Consider the following 16,918-nt stretch of genomic DNA (forward strand, 5'->3'; position numbering starts at 1 on the left):
CAAAGTATGTCATGTAAGCACTATAAAGTTTTAAAACATGTCTGTGAATTTAACTCAAGATGGACAAACCACATAAAGAGGTCTATGGGACAAACTGACAGTATGCCCTTGTGTCTGTTCCGCCTCCAGTCCAGCAGGGCGGCGCAGTCCGGATGCTGACTGAGGCGTTGAGGGAGAAAGAGGCCGCAGCCACAGAGCTGTCACTGCTGATCCAAGAACTGCAGGCACTGAGACACAACCTGACAGCCATGAGAGGAGGGACATAATATGGACACATACACACATACATACACTGGACATGAGATGCTATTAAAGTACAGTGAAACTGTTTTTCAGTGGATTTTTCCCTGAAGAGGAAACATTTGTTAGAATGTTCTCTAAGTGTTGTCTGTGTCTCAAGATGAAATCTAACTGATGAACTATGTAGTTAAGAGAAAGGAGGTTTCTGAAAACATTTTTACTCTCTCTAGCCCTGGTAAATTAACCTTTGAATGAACAAAAATACTTTTTTTCCTCGTGATGTTATTAAAGCAGATGAACTGGTTGGATTAAATGAATAGAGGCAGTATATCTCATAACATTACATTAATACACATTGAATGTCTTATGATTCAGCATTATTGACACTTTAAAACAGTAAAAATGTGGTGGACTCACAAAAAGTAAAACTGACTTTGATTCGAAAGCCAAATCATTAAATGCGACAACAAAGACAATACTGTTTTCCAAGCATGTTTCTGTTAACTTGTTTGGCTCTTTCTTGATTAAAACAAGGTTACATTAAGCAAATGTTAATGACTTCAACCGCAAATTTTAGCATATGATAATAAATATATAATTATCAGTTATTTAACAGTTCATAAACTGTGCGTAATAATGTCATAATTGTTACATATCTTTTTTGGTTTGCTGATTTTCACCAAAGAATCACACCTTTTAAAAGGAGCAGATTTGAATGTTCTCAGGCAAAGCCATGAGTTCTTTCCTGCTGCAAACAGATCCTGTGGACTGCAGTTAAAACAACTTCCTCATATGACGAACACAGCTTAGAAAATAAATAGCTCATCTCTGGAGAATTAGCACTTTGAGGGGATGTTATTAAAATCTGATTTTCATGCATATTTATTTGTATTATGGACTTAAATATGAGTTTCACCCTTTTTTTAAAGGTCCCTTAACATGTTGCTTTTTGGATGCTTTTATATAGGCCTCAGTGGTCCCCTAATACTGTATCTGAAGTCTCTTTCCCGAAATTCAGCCTTGGTGCAGAATTACAGCGTTTTTCCATTACATGGTACCTGCTCGACTCGCCTCGACTCTACTCGCCTTTTTTGGTTTTCCATTACGAAAAAAAGTCCCTGGTACTTTTTTTAGTATCACCTCCGTCGAGGTTCCAAGCGAGCTGAGCCGATACCAAAAGGTGACGTGAAAACCTGCAGACTACTGATTGGTCAGAGAGAATCGTCACTAATCACGGAGTCATCATTGCTAGCGACAGACGGGGGTGTGTCCTCAACAAACCCGCCATTTTTTAAATAGTTTAGCCAGATGTGTTTTTTTTGCTGCCTCCAGCTTCTTTTGAAACAACTGTTTTCTTCTGGCTGTGAAAAAAACCTCATAAAGTGAAATGTCCATGCCATGGGACCTTTAAGTATGCAAAATAAACACAATTCACGCATTTATTTCCTTTAATTTATTTCGACATTACTACTTTACATTACTGGCGACACCTTGATAGAAAAGTTTGGGTTACTTGCTCTTCTGTCTGTTTTCGTCCTTCTTCTTCTCTTGACACTCCTGCCCAGTCCAGCCCGGGTAGCACTGACACAGGAAGTGGTCGTGAAAAGGTTTGCCACTGGAGGGGTCAGTGAGGAGGTTGATTTCATCAGGGTCAGAGGTCACAGCGGGACCCCGGGAGACCATGGAAGAGCTGGGGCGCCGCCTGGCGCAGCGTCCATTGCCGTGGCAAAGTTGGAGGCTGCAGTGCTTTGTGCCAGACCTCAGCGATTGGACCAAGGGACCCAAGACAGTGTGTATGTAGTCTCTAAGAAGGATGCACTGATGCTGGAGAGTGGGAGGAGGGCAGAGGGTTACACAGAAAAAAACACACACACACACACACACACACACACGCACAAATAACCTTCTCACAAACATTACATACCTTGGATTTGGCAAATTTCAGCTCTCCCCACAGCACCACTCCAGCAGCTCCCAGCGCCGCACTCTCCCCCAATGTGTGCATCAGGTCTGTCTGCACACAAACACACACACACACACACACACACACACACACACACACACACACACACACACAATTGGTACGTGTTTGCATGAGTGTGTATGTTTTTACGAGTTGCAACAAATCCCACCTTATTAAGTAAAGTGAGAGTGTGTGTGAATGCTAGCCTGGCGTAGGGAAGAACTGGAGTAGCATGATTGGTGTTGTTGCCATGGTGCCAAACAGACGCCACCCTCAAAGCCTCCAGCAGTCTGTGTCTGAGTGAAGAAGAAGGTCCGTCAGTAACATCCTATATGTGCAAAGCATTTAGTTCAACTGTAGATGAATAACAGATGAAGAACTAGTTTTCATAGAGGCTTGGTTGAGGTTGTTCTTACGGCTGGAGCGCTTTGATGCGTGTGAACACGTCTTCATGTTTTTTAGTTCTCTGTACCTGACCATCAGAGCTGCATCCGAGGATCCTGCCAGCCTTTGTGGCAGGTAGACGCTGGGATAGAGAGCAGTGGATTGACGCCAGAGCCAGGACAGCCGGTCATTTTGTTTTTTGGTCTCGCTGCGGCAGCGTCCTGTGTAGATTTGATCTGATCACACAAGTGAAACAAGAGAAGACGTTATTATCGGTTATAAAATACTACAAAAAAATGGCAACAACGGTCTGTGTTTGTCCTACCCGTCTTTCTCTTCTGCTTATTAAAGCAAGCAGGAAATCCGTAAAACCCCCAGAGTCCCTTGGGGCGTTCTCTGAGCGCCGACCGCAGCGTCTCCTCCATGAACTTCCGAGCGCTCTCCTCAAACTTCTGCCTCGCCAACGATGTCGCGGCCCACTCTGACAAATCCGGTCTCTCTTGTCTCACCAGCAGCTTGGACTGCCTCCGGTACTCCAGCTTGGTTCCAAAGTTTCTCTCCCACAATGGCTGCCACTCTTCCCAGTCGATAACGGCTAAACCGGTGAAGTTTGGCTGCAGCGAGCCGGACAACTGCGTCACCGCGAGGGAAAGGTGAGCCGAGAGGTGGCCGAGTTGCGGTATCCCTCCGTTTACCTTGCTGCCGTCTCGGGAGAGGTATGGATATTTCCCCAAGCGGTCACGGTAGAAGATGCTCATTTTCTGGAAAATGTAAAAAAAAAAAAAAAAAAAACTATTCAGTTATTACCAAACTCTGCAGCTTAACAATGCTTTGTAGCCTCTTTTAGCTTCTTGTTTTGGTTTGTGGCACATTTACTGTTTGTTTCAGTCTCAGCACCCTCACCAACCCCGTTTCCAACAAGCAGCAGGCAACTTTATTCTGTTTTATGAGAAACTGGTTCACCAGCACATCTATAACAACATCCCAGCCAGTATGGACCCTCACCAGTTTGCATTCAGAACCAGCAGATGCACAGAGAATGCCATCTCCACTGCCGTCCACTCAGCACTCACACATCTTGAAAATAACAACGCCCACATCAGAATGTTGTTTGTTGATTTCAGCTCAGCACTTAATGCAATCGCCCCAGAGAACAACCTACCGCTCAATGAACGCAAAACTAAGGAGCTGATTGTTGATTTTAGGAAAAAAGGAGGCAAAGACACACCCTTGTCTACATCAATGGAGCTGAGGTGGAGCAGTTTTAGGTTCTGGGAATCAGCATCACAAACAACCTGACATGGTCATCAAACATCTCCACCCTGGTTTAAAAAGCTCAGAAACGGCTGTACTTTTTAAAGGAAGCTTAAGAAAGCAAAATGTCAATGCCCTGTTCTTGTTAACTTTTACAAAGGAACAAAAAAAAAACATTCCAACTGGAAAAATTACAAACTGGCATGATTTGTGCACGGCCCAGGCCTAGAGGGCTCTGCAGCGGGTGGTTAAAACTCCTAGAAGGTCATTGGTACCCATCTCCTGAGCATCAGTGATATCGTTGAGGTTCCACAATACCCAGCCCAGCCACAGCCATGTCAAATGTATGTATATATAAGTGCTGTCAAACGATTCAAATATTTAATCGCAATTAATCGCATTAATGTCGCAGTTAACTCATTTTTATCTATTCTAAATGTCCCTTGATTTCTTTTTGTCCCATTATTTTTTCTCATTTGAATGCTCTTATCAACATGGAAAAGTGGATCGGCTTGCTTTGTGCTTTTGTTGCCTGGCTTTGACGAGGGGGCGGAGAATTTGCATCAGCTGTGTGCTTGGCCATCAAGTGGTATTTCAGACTGGACGTGCTGCGATGATAGCTCAGTTCACAACAACAAAACACACAGATCACTTTGGTCTTGTCAATGGAACCATTTGGCAACTTTTTAAAAGTAAACTTTCCATTCAGAATCTTATTGGCATCCATTTCGGCGTCTCGCGCTCGCCATCCACTCAAAACATAACGTTAGCCTGCTACTCTTTGGCCGGCTCGCAAGCCCAAACAAGTGTGTGCAGCGTGCCTGTTGTCTTGTTTCTGGTCTAGCTAGATCCGGTGTGGTGTTGTAGTTTTTCTAACATTACTAGTTGTTGCAACCAGCATGTGAAAAAAACTACAAAGTTTGCTAGGCCAAAAATACCGTTAATCCCGTTAAAATGGGTTTGCGTTAACAGTGTTAATAACGCGGTTAACTGACAGCACTAGTAAATATATATATATATATATATATAGTAAATGATCACATCCCATTGGTGACACTGCAGTGTTCTCCACAGGTTTGTGGAAGACTAAGGTTTTTGGCGGGTGGTCTGGGGATCCTTCCTCAAAGAAAATGTAACTATTTTACATATAAAAGAAATGCATTTTGGACCATTATTATTACCATATCTGTGTCTTAAATGTTGGAAAAGCTAGAGCAGATAGTAAATAAATAAATAACACTTAAAAAGCTTTAAGATAAAACTTGCTAAAGAAGTCCCCCTGGGGACCAACTACAATCATTAGATCTGGGGAAAAAGAAGTCATTTCGTTACATTCATTCGTCTTAGGTGGTGCAGATAACGGCTTGGGTGCTGCGCCTAAACCTTATAAATGGTAGGGGAAACCCTGCACTGTACTTCAGATCGGTCACCTGGCCCTGGAAGCGCTGCTGTCGGTTCTCCACGATATCGAAGTGGCCCAGGTCCAGAGCGATGTTGTAGAGTTTGTGACACCGTGCCGTAGGCATGTTCCACACCACAACAAAGGGCCGGTCCTGCAGGATGGGACCTGCTGCCCCCACAGCTGGCAGGGAGCCATGGGGGAGGACAGCACCATGGGTGGAGGTTGGTGACAGAGAGGTGCAGCGGAGAGGAGAGAGGAAGAGGAGGAGGAGGAAGGGAAGAGCGAGGTGAGACAGCACCATGGCTGCTCACCCACTGACGTGTCCTTCCTGACAGGAGAGAGAAATGGGCGTTGAGATGTATTGATGAGGAACCTTTCTGCATCGGGATAGACTTTATACATACAGACTGTTGTCCTGGCAATTTAAATACACACACATTTACCAGCCGTTAATTGGTTGTTTGCACTCTGAGATTATTTTAACACCCTGTAAGCTTTAATTTGATGATGAAAAACCCCGACACATAGAAAAGGTACTTGGAAAAATAAAGACTAAGGAATATGTTAATACATTTTCTTTATTTCCTTAATTTTCCATAATTGAAAAGAGTTATAAGATGCATCAATATAAATGAAGTCTTTAGAACTTTATTAAGGCTTTAGTTCTCTGGCAGTTCAACAAGGCACATTCAAACCACAAACTGCTATTTAATAGCAGCAGATACAGACTGGATTTCTCAGGAGCAGAGCTGCTCAAAGGGAAAAAGTAATGTCATTGGTTGGGTTGTATGTTTTTCTCTAAATTATCTTTGTTAAGCTTTCACTGTCGACCTAAACATCCAAACAAACGGCATCCTTGTAACAACCCCACCTCTTTCAAAAGCTCCCCTCCTGACAAAAGAGTTCAATTAAGTAGTTAAACATTCTTTAAATTCTTTCTCCCCTCGTTGGAAAATCCAGGATGCAAATATTGTTCATTTCAAAAGCGTTACTGCTGAACACAAGATGTCTCCTCCTAGAAAAGCCAAGTATCAGTGTAAGTGAGCTGGAGGCTGTCACAACTGTGTAAGTTGCCTTTTTGGACCCGAATTAGTTTCCGAAATAGTTGCAATGTCACAAAATCATCTTTTACGTAAACATCTCAAAACAAGATTTAACAATTCACATTTCCGTAAAGGTTGGCCACCGTTTCTATTTGACTCACTGCTGCACTGCAGATCCACCGAGCCCACAGGCGCTCCACTACAAGCACGATCAATTCATTAATGTGCACGTTTTTTTTGTAATTATCTAAAATGAATGCGGGAGAATGCTTTCCCCAAGTGTATCGGATTGTGTGTTTGTCAAATGTCTTTGTGCATCCAATAGATGGGAACACCTTTGGCGTCTCTGTAGGGAGTTTCAGTCAGAGTCTGAACTACAAGCTGAGGAGGAGGAGGAGGGATGGAGGGAGGGGGTGGAGGAGGAGGGATGGACGAAAGGGGTGGTGGTGGTGGTGGTGGAGGGATGGAGGGAGGAGGGATGGACGGAGGGGGTGGTGGTGGTGGTGGTGGAGGGATGGAGGGAGGTGGAGGAGGGATGGACGGATGAGGTAAACCAGAAGGTGGAGGTAACCCCACGACACAAGCACCTCCTTGAGACACTTCCATCTTCGTCCGTGCTGGTTTCTGCGCGTTCGCCTCTTCACTCGGCATTCTGGAGAACCTCAAAAGAGTCTCCATGGGAACAAACGCCGTCATGGCGCCTGCGTTCTGCACCGGCATCGACAGCGCGTAGCCCAGGTGGGCGTAGAAGTGCTGCTTGTCGTGGGTCGTCAGGCACAGGCGCTTGAACCCTCTGCTTTTGGCGTAGCGCTCGGTCTCCTCCATCAGAGTGCGTCCGTGGCCCTTCCCCCGCTCCGCCCTGGACACCACCACCGACTCGACGAACAGGCTGCCGCCGTGACCCACGACCTGGGACAGCCGGGCGTGGCCGAGCAGCCGCTCCGTCTCTCCTCGGCCCTGCAGGAGAACAAGGCAGACGGGGAACTCTGGACAGGACTTCTGCAGAGAGTGAAGCCGGGCGGCCTGGCTCCTCCGCCACTCGGAGTTGACCAGGTCTGCGCAGGGAAGCAGCAGGTCCGGACGGCGGTAGATCGGAACCGCACGGATCCTCTCCGGTTGTTCCGAGTCGGTGCGCGGCTTCTCTTCAACTTCTCCACCCGATGTTGAGATCTCACGGACGTTCTCGACATTTTGTGTCCGACGGTGTGATGTTGAGATGGGGTTCAGGTCAACGTTCTGCTCACCTCCGCTCCCCGGTTTGGAACTGGTTGATGTTATTGGCTCAGACCTGCGGTGATCAGGGTTCAACTAAAGTCAATCTTCATTCAACTCCTGCAGCTAAGTGTAAAATGTTAATGTGTGAAGACATAGGAGGTTAGAAAATGTTTGGAAACGCGCAGTTCCTCATTTCTGCGGTTAGTCTGATCACGTCACAGTCTGTATTACACAACAGGTAGGAGGTCTGGAGAAGGTCGGATTGATCAAAGATGCACTCTAACTAGGGCTGCACAATGTAGTTTTTAAATCGTCATTGCGATATCAGCCGGCGCAATAACCATATCACGAAAGGCTGTGACAAATCGCGAAAGACACTCAAAAGAATTTTTCTTGTGTCAGTTAAAAGAAAGAATCAGTAGAAAACTGCACTTTAAAATGTAACTTTCATTCTTGTTCAAGTGGTGCCCTTTTTTTTTTTTTTAAATGTTATTTAATGTTCAATTTTGTTCAATAAAAGAATGTTGGAAATGATTTCCTTTAATTTGTTTTACATTAAAAACAAGCAATTTCGTTGTATTTTAGCGGAATACTGAAAGCAGCAGAAATGCAGAACTGAGTACACTTTGACATCGGTTTATTTATCGCAAGTAATATCGTTATCGTGATATTCAACAATCGTATTGCATATTTCCCTCATATCGTGCAGCCCTAACTCTGACATGACATCAATCTGACAGATGAACCAGACTTTCCTCATCTTGAAAGCAGCACACGCGGAGCAGATGTGTAACCATGCAGCATCCTGACAGATCTGGAGCTCAGTACTGCTGGAAGAGGAGACATATACACAGGGATAGAACTAGAGTGTTGATCTCCCGTTAATCTCCGTCTAAACTTCCTGTTTCCACTGCAGCCTTTACTGTCCTCCTGTCTCTGGAACCGACTGCTACAGTGTTGGGAGCTGTGTGCCTTGCTCGTGGACACTTAAATCAGTGGATACAGACAGTGGTGTAGTCTACATGATACGCAGGTAGTATACCCACTAAGAAAGCTCCAGGATTTCCATATACCCACTTAACAATGCCCAATGACACGCAAAAACATACTTTCCATTATATTTTTGATATATATTTGAATGGTCATCGGTGTTCTTTTTTTTCCACATGGCCTAAATAAAAAGGTATTTTCACCGTAAATTTGTGCATCAAAGTTTATCCAAATGCAGAAAATGAAGTTGTTGACGCTCAAAACTTCCCTGGGTGGGGGAGGACACCCAGACCCCCACTATGATATGCCCCCCTACAAAAAAGGCAGATTCTGGGCCATAGGCCAATATATATAGTATATAGTGGTGTAGCCTAATGTATTGAAGTGGGTACACACACAAGTACAGTACACCCACTACAATACATAGACTACACCAGTGGACACAGAGGAAGGGGTCAGTGTTCACGAGTGAGTCGTTCATCTCCATGCAGGTCCGGTGTGACTACAGAGACTTTCAGTCATAAAAGTAACCCTCAGGTCACCGTGCAACTGTACAAAAGACCGTCTATTAGGATTGATTGTGGGTGCATGTGGGTAGCGCGGACACCGCGAGCGGGCGCGCGCACCACACGGAGAAAAAGTGGGAGAAAGAAAAAGAGACGTGTGCGTCCAGAGGATAATCAGTTGAGCTCGCGTGTGTGCGTCTTTGAGAAAGTAAGTCCCATAACTTATGTTGTCAGTTGTTGCATTGGTTTATAGTTATTGTAGATTTAAGTAAGTTAGCTGGTAATTTCGATGTTTGTGTTAATCACTTGTTAGCTAGTTTGCACGTGGCTGTTGATTTATAATGCAGATCGTTGGAAGCCTTTGCTCACGTTTGTATTTAGCTACATTATTGTATTATAACTGTATTGTATTATGCTGCAGTAGTTACATTGCATTGATATAGTGTGATTAATAGTGGGTTGGTTGTTATTGTCTGCTAGCCTATATGTATACTTCATATTCATTGTGTATGGTAGCCTTCACAATGTTATTTGTTTCTTTGCAGAACCACACAAACATACAGCCATAGCTGAGCTACCCACGCCCATGTTTGTACTGTTGCTTTCTGTAATAAAGCGTCAAAAGAGATAAGTTGTCTCCGTCCGTGTTTTGGCAGACACACCTGGGGCGAAGCTGGAACCCAGAATCCGCTCAAATACAGTCCTAAACTAGTCCTCAGCAACAGCAACAGAGCTCTAAAGCAGGGCTGCGACTAACAATTCATTATATTTTCTCGATTAATGGCTCGGTATGTAAAAAATCAAAACAGTACCAAAAATGGCACAATCACATCACAATTTTCAAATTGACAGTTTTACAATTGCTTGATATGTCCGACCAACAATTCAAAACCCAAAGATATTCAGTCTAATTTCCTTTTTTTTTTATTGTTCCCATGGAAAGTGACTTAAATGATTAATCAATTATCAAAATTCTTCCCGGGTAACTGAATCGATCGATTGCCAAGTAGAATTTATCAGAACTTTAAAAATAAAACACTATGTGCGTTGTTACACAGTGAGCGTGAAAGTGCCATTTGAGATAACATTAAACATTAAGCAGACACTAAAAAAAAGTGCATAAGAGTCTGAATGGGGAAGTAGACTTTATCTAACACATCAACCCACAGTTTCTTTAGAAGGCTGAACTACAATGCTGTGAAGACATCCATAAAAGTATACTGGTATCTGTTGTGTTTTTTCTCAAATCTTTAGGCTAATCTGTGTTATCTTATTTTCTTGATTTAAGTACATATAATCTCATGTCGTGTTATTAGACCATGATGTCAAAAGTTGGCATTTTGAAGCACAAAGTGAGCCAACACATGCTAGGAGATATAGCCATATTGTAACAGAGACAGTTAATGCTATCGTACATCGCTAAGGCAGTTTTTTTCGCAGGGATAAAGTCTCAAACTCTATTAGGCCTTAAAATCAGCTTAAGGAAGCAGAAGCACAGAACTGAGTTCATCTTAAAGCTGTGAAGAAACACTGAGGAGTTTCTCTATTTTTCACAGAGTCCTTAAATGTTCGAAGAAAAAAACGACGCAAATCTAAAATGTTTGGAAAAATTGCCATAAATCAAATATTTTGGGATTAATTTTTAAATAAATAAAAACAAAGAAAAAATAAATCCACCAACAACTAAAAAAGGTATGAACTCACCAAGAGAGAAAAGCTGAAGCAAAACTGTCAAACAGTTCTGAACGTGGTACTGCCTACTCAACGCAATTTTACATTCTCACAACATGCGCGCGCGCGCACACACACACACACACACACACACACACACACACACACACACACACACACACACACACACACACACACACACACACACACGAGGATGTTAGAAACACGCTACAGGAAACTGGCAATTGACTGATAATCACACAGATGATAACGTCAACCTATCAAAACCTTCACATACTGCATTTACTCGGACATGATGACACTTATATACATAAGTATACATACAGATATACATCAGCAGGAAATATATATATATATATATATATATTTTTTTTTTTTTTCACCATAGGGGGAGTCATTTTTTACACTTAGCTGGGCAGCTGATGAGGCCTTCTACATTACAACATTTAGTAGTGACAAAATGTCACCATCATTGTTAATGATAATGGGACAAAGTTATTTTCTTCCAACATGTGAGAGCTTCTGAGTTTGAAAATAGTAATAGTAATATTGACTTGATCCATTCAATATGTAACAAATGCATGTGTAGTGGCCGGGTTGTTTCAGTGGGTAGAGGAGGTGCACATGTAGGTTTATGCCTCGACGCAGAGGTCAAGGGTTCGAATCCAACCTGTGACGATTTCCTGCATGTCATCTCCCTTCTCAGCTAGCTGTCCTATCATATAAAAAGGCAGAAAACCCCCCAAAAATAATCCTTAAAAAAAATAAATAAAAAAGTGCACGTGTAGTATTTGTGAACCTTAGCAAGACTAAATGTACCTATAAAAGGTACTGAAATTACTCAAATGTCAAGAACCTACGTAACGTTTACCTGTACAATTTTATTTTTGGACAAATGAGAAAGCCCCGCAATGAAGCAGGGCATCAAAAAATTAGTTTATACTCATAATGCTCCTCTCCACGGAAATCTTTAGTAAAAGGCGAAAGATTTATACGATCTGAAGAGAAACAAGAGTGTACTGCAGATTAATGAGCCAAGCGGCGGACCCGATTCGCCGTCTTAGCTCCCTCTGTTACGTTTCATTGACACACACACACACATTTAAAAGTACATATCAATTACATTGTGTCCGACAGAAAATATCAAATGTTTATATGATACTAACCGCACCGCAACGTTTTGAGTGAAATATAAGTTTAAATCGTTTAGTATGTACAAAAATTGCTACACGCACGCTATGCATTATGGGAACAAGGCGACCACGGCCACGCCTCTTTTTCCAACACGTTTTCTTCAGTTAAAAATCTGGTGTATAAAACATATACATCTTTCCCCGGAACATCGTGTGCTTTTTCTTATTACACATCCATGCTTTATTTCGCTACAGTGACCTCATATTCTGAATGGATTTAATTTTGGTAAATTAAGTGTTGTAGTCGCATCCATTTCTAATGACGAGTGATCTTTTTATCAGTTCTTGATTCAGCAAATCTTTGTTACCTCATGTGAGCAGTAAAATAAAATCATGTGGTACACGAGTAAGACACACAAATCTCATATCCAGATAAACTATAATACGCCTAAATAAAAATAAAAATCCTGCAGCCTCAACTAGGCAGTGTTGCGTTTGCGTGCCCCTAAGTAAAAACGAATTCAAACAAAGCCTGTTGTAAAAAAAAAAAGTGTCCCATTTAAGACATGCAACGACTTGAGCTGTGGGCTTGCGTTGGTAGGAAAACTATATATTTGGGCACTTTGTAAACCATTAGCTACTCTCCTCCCTTCTTGTTGTCATCCACTTCCATGTAAGGTAATAAGACCACCAAATTTGACAGTTGGAAGTGCTGCAGTACTGCATGCTGGCTAGCTCATTAGCTTACGTTGAGCTTTAGAAGTAGCTACATGCAGTGCAGTGGCTGACGTTTGTTAGATACTAGGAGGAACCACACGTTTACTGTTTATTAGCGAACAGAATCCTACACTCGTTTGTTTCTCGCCACACTGTAACGTTACCTACATCTTTAGTCTCGCGGCTGGTCGCCGGTGCTCGTCCTCCTCAGAGTGCTCGCGTGTTTTGACTGACAGCTGAGCTGACCTGTGGGCGGCTTTTATTCTTGTTGCAACGTGGGACAACAACAATGATAGCTGCTCCACAATCAGTTTCTAACCGTGTCCTCTTCCTTAAGAGGATACGTTGCTGCTGATATTCTCACGGGTCTAGGTCGTGCCTGCCACCCTGCGGATGGGAGTGTTATTACATAAAATAAGGCCGGTCTTATAATATTGTACATCCATGCTACTGTTACTGGAACTACATGTACAAAATCAATTAAAACAAGCCCACAGTGAAGACGATATATTGTGTTGAAGTTAAGAGTTATGCATCTACAGAACATCTTAAACTTCTGTTAAAGCTAAAACATACTACTCAATTGGTATTTAACTCACCTGTGTAGCTGCATTTATAAACAGTAATCTACAGTAATTATAACCGGAGCTGCTGGTCTGGTAATTGCAAAAATGGCAAAACATAAACCTTGAGAAAGTCTGAATTAGGAGGATATGTGCAAACAAAATGAAATGGCATTGACAAAGCAGTGCAGTTGTCTTAAGTACACCCTCATCAACACTGACTGAAGCACACTTAACAGGATATTTGCTTCATGGCACCACAAACAGTTGCACCGAAATCCATGAGTTGAGTCGTTAGTTCTGGCAGTCAACAAATAGTACTTAACAATTTGTATTTACTGCAAGGCTGTTGTATAGCAAGGGAATACGTTTGTTGCACAAGTGTAAAGTACATGGCTAAATCGTCAAAAAAACAAACAGCCGAGTTTGAGTTGAAATTCAACAAAGAGGCAAGATTTTTAACAAAATGTTTGCTTTATTTTTTCAGTTTTTTTTTTAATCCAGACAACTCATTCAAGGATAATCAAGGAGAAATAAGCACTAATGTTTTTATTAGAATTTTTTTTTCTTTCTGTTTTTACATTTTTATCAGAGATGGATGGTGGATTTTATCAGAATTGGTCAAAGTAAAACAAAAAAATAATAAATGAATATATAATAACAATACATTAATAATTAATTCAGTACAATGAAGTGTGGCGTCAATGACAGAATAACAATAGCCCAGAAAACGTAGGGTTTTTATTGTTATCACTGCTTCTTCTGTGGTACTGCAATAATCACCAGCACTAACTCAACTCAATCAACAACAGTAGAGGAAGAAATGGAGCACGCTCACAAAGTTCTGCACCCCGGGCTCCCAAAGAGGAAACACTTTTTTTTTATTTAAATAATATTTTATCAAAGCTTCGGTTTTGTATCTTCATAAAATGTTTCTAAAACTTATCTGTCTTCTTTAAACTTTTCTCTCTTTTTTTTGCATTTTGATTCATTTTCCATTTTCAGAGATTTTAAAAGTTTTTCGTCTCCATTTTACCACAATGTGTCCGTTTTTGCAAGTGTGGCTGCCTATGTGTTTTTGAGCAAATGTATCTTTACCCGTGTGTGTGTGTCCTATGTGAATGAAAAGCCTACACATATGAAGCATGATTATGTGTTTTTGAACATGTGTATGGTGTGTGTGTGTGTGTGTGTTTCTGTGTGTATTTTATGTGTACACTGCGTTACCTGTATTAAGGTCATCGCAGCAAAGACATTCATACTGAGAGGTTGGAGCTTCCTCAAGCAACGAGCTGTGAGGCCTTTAGCTTGCTCTGTGTGTGCGTCTGAGGTTATCGAGGAGTGTGTTGAACTAGCATGTGCACGAGGAGGAGCAGACTAAGTGAGGTGGGCGTCTCTCAGTGCCTACATAGTTGTCAAAGTATGTGAGTGTGTTCATACTGTGTGGCCATTTATGTACTCGCAGGTGAGCTAAGTACAAATTCTTATGAGTTTGTACATTCTGTGTAGAGCTTATTATGAGTCTGTATAGCCACTGCGTAATGTGAGAGAGGACGTACGTGTGTGTGTGTGTGTGTGTGTGTGTGTGTGTGTGTGTGTGTGTGTGTGTGTGTGTGTGTGTGCGTGTGTGTGTGTTAGAAGGCACGGAGGGTGGTGTGGGAGGCTCAGTCTCTCAGGTCCATGCTGGAGCCGAACAGTGCCACCAGCTGCTCCTCATAGTGGGCGATGTTCCTTTTCATAATCTCCTTACAGGAACCCAGCAGACGCTCAAACGCCTGCACGTCTATTACTGCACGCACACACACAGAGAGAGAGAGCGAGAGCGAGAGATTAGGTGTTCATGTGTAGTCATCTCAGTTGCTAAAACACACGGCCCAGTCCTTACAGAGCATCCGCTGGACAACACACAAAGAAATACATCTAAACTAAGGTGTCTTTGGAGGTCACATCTTCAAACAAGAGCAGATTGTTTCAATTTGTGCTTTGACAGATACAGGTAGAAAGACATTCCTGGTCCCATCATAAAATGCATTTACAGGAACCCAGAACATCCTTAAAGTCATGCTCATCTTTTACAGCGCGGCAGGACAGGGAGAATGATAAGAGTACAACACACAGCATATGTTGCCGAGTCGAGCAGCTGTTGGAGACAGTCTGTTGTACGGTTAGTACAGTAAACACAAAGTACACTGAATGACAAGACGCACAGGTAGGTGAGAGTACGGACGGTGTGTGTGGGGTTCATACTGAAAGAGAGAAAATGGGGAAGCACAAAGGAAGGTGACTCACTACTGACAGACACTAATACGTCAACTATGAAAAACATTACCTGTGTGAATAAACAAATAAAAGCAGTGCAATTAGCATTAAGCAAGTGCTCATCCACTGTAGAGCCTGAATTACCGCATCCACTTTAGAAAAGGTGAAATAATTACAGAACTGCCTTTAAATCAACAAAAAGCACAACAACAATAATAATATAATAACAAGGTGATGACAGATGAGCTAAAGAGCCAAGCACCCATCACAAATGAATCAAAACTAATGCTACTTGATATCTCATGAGCGCTTGTAACAGTACAGTTAGTGGGAAATGAATACCACAGACGTTAGGTTGAACGGTTTGAATAGTGCTTATTAATTGCTATTAATTTTACTTCAAGTTTTAACTATCTACCAGGGTTTTATTGAATCATTTAAAATTGTAGCTCCCTCAGACACTTGGTGTGCAGACTGATCTCATGAAGTGGCGTATGTATGACACGCCATTGCGTATGCCATTATTGGCGTGTTGTCAAGACGCATAATCGCTTTGTTAGCGTGTTTATCAACGCCGTTTGGCCTCTGTTGACTTACATTACCTTGCGATTGCGTGTGAATTGACGCCGTAGCGAGTAGTATGAAAGGGTGAAAATCCGCGTAGGGAGGTTAGTCGGGGTGGAGGATGGGTAAAACAGGCCTTTCACCCAGGAGAGCGGGGATAGCGTCCCGCGTGTAACTACGTGTCCCGCGTGTGAGGTTTCCTTTCCACGTTTTTTGTTTTCCTAATCCCAACCGTTTCTTCTTTTCCTAAACCGTGGCCTCGCGATAACACGTAGCCTCGCGATAACATGTAGCCTCGCGGCGTGTAGGTTTACGCCGTGACGTTGCAGACTGCCCTCCGCTGTATAGAAAGTGGCGTGTAGGTTTACGCGAAGTCATGATATCACGTTGTGGTGTGCAAACTCCGTGAGAATGAATGGGCAAAAAGCAACACATAGAACAAAAACTTATGTCACAGAACAATTTGAATATAATCACATAAGAAAATGTTCACATGGGTGCTTCAGATGCAGGTATCACATTCCCAGGTATTGGTGGAAATCTAATGTGGAAAATGTCATTATCGTTTTTCTTGTGAGCAGCATTAGCCTCGATGCTGACAAATGAGTTAAACGTGTGTCGGAGTGTATTTTGTCTTACCCACACACTTGACATCGCCCACTGCGTAGGCTGAGGCGGCCCGGGGCTTGTTAGTGACCAAGGCCAGCTCCCCAAAGTAGTGACCCCTGCTACAGCGCGTTATCTCCACCTCCGCGTTGTCTGCATGGCCTGCCTTCGTCTGCAGGGAAGAGAGGGAGGATTAAAGGTTAGCAACCACTGAGCACCTTTTTTTTTTCTCTCCCCCCCCCAGCGAGAAGCACTCAGCGGCTGAGCAGACAATTGTGATTGCCGCTGTTGCTAGGCAAAACCAGGAAACCTTTTTTGTACTCTGGTGGTTGTTACTGGAGAGCGTGGGTTGTCATTGTCAGAATGTTCTGCATGGAAACTACCTGG

General features: G+C 42.7%; 3 protein-coding genes and 1 non-coding gene across 7 annotated transcripts in view; all 4 read right to left on the bottom strand.

The window, feature by feature from the left end:
* Nucleotides 1-1,673: 1,673 nt before the first annotated feature.
* On the bottom strand, nucleotides 1,674-10,773 carry hyal3 (hyaluronidase 3). Of its 2 annotated transcripts, XM_028583607.1 has the most exons (7): nucleotides 10,702-10,773; nucleotides 5,272-5,571; nucleotides 2,913-3,348; nucleotides 2,676-2,823; nucleotides 2,373-2,499; nucleotides 2,165-2,254; nucleotides 1,674-2,064 (listed from the first exon to the last, which is right to left on the bottom strand). In XM_028583607.1, the coding sequence occupies exons 2-7, from the start codon at nucleotides 5,542-5,544 to the stop codon at nucleotides 1,750-1,752; spliced, it is 1,389 nt and encodes a 462-aa protein (XP_028439408.1). In that variant the 5' UTR covers nucleotides 5,545-5,571; nucleotides 10,702-10,773; the 3' UTR covers nucleotides 1,674-1,749. The 2 variants fall into 2 exon arrangements, with proteins under 2 accessions (XP_028439408.1, XP_028439409.1); XM_028583608.1 differs by lacking the exon at nucleotides 10,702-10,773 and having other exon boundaries at nucleotides 5,272-5,584.
* Nucleotides 5,876-12,846, bottom strand: naa80 (N-alpha-acetyltransferase 80, NatH catalytic subunit). Its single transcript, XM_028582614.1, has 3 exons — nucleotides 12,708-12,846; nucleotides 6,791-7,574; nucleotides 5,876-6,733 (listed from the first exon to the last, which is right to left on the bottom strand). Coding segments are annotated over exons 1-3 (933 nt in total). The 5' UTR covers nucleotides 12,710-12,846; the 3' UTR covers nucleotides 5,876-6,586.
* Nucleotides 11,592-11,707, bottom strand: LOC114559475 (U5 spliceosomal RNA). Its single transcript, XR_003693100.1, has one exon. It is a non-coding gene; the product is annotated as a U5 spliceosomal RNA (small nuclear RNA).
* Nucleotides 12,847-14,356: 1,510 nt separating the features above from the next.
* prkar2aa (protein kinase, cAMP-dependent, regulatory, type II, alpha A) overlaps nucleotides 14,357-16,918 on the bottom strand; it is a 52,060-nt gene continuing 49,498 nt past the window's right edge. For all 3 annotated transcript variants that reach the window (XM_028583390.1, XM_028583388.1, XM_028583389.1), the window contains exons 10-11: nucleotides 16,565-16,703; nucleotides 14,357-14,891 (exon numbers count right to left, since the gene is read on the bottom strand). In XM_028583390.1, the coding sequence (XP_028439191.1) occupies nucleotides 14,767-14,891; nucleotides 16,565-16,703 (264 nt within the window). In that variant the 3' untranslated portion in view covers nucleotides 14,357-14,766. The remainder of the gene's footprint in view (nucleotides 14,892-16,564; nucleotides 16,704-16,918) is intronic.

Source organism: Perca flavescens, chromosome 7 (assembly GCF_004354835.1).
Source record: "Perca flavescens isolate YP-PL-M2 chromosome 7, PFLA_1.0, whole genome shotgun sequence".
NCBI classification, from domain to species: Eukaryota; Metazoa; Chordata; class Actinopteri; order Perciformes; family Percidae; genus Perca; species Perca flavescens.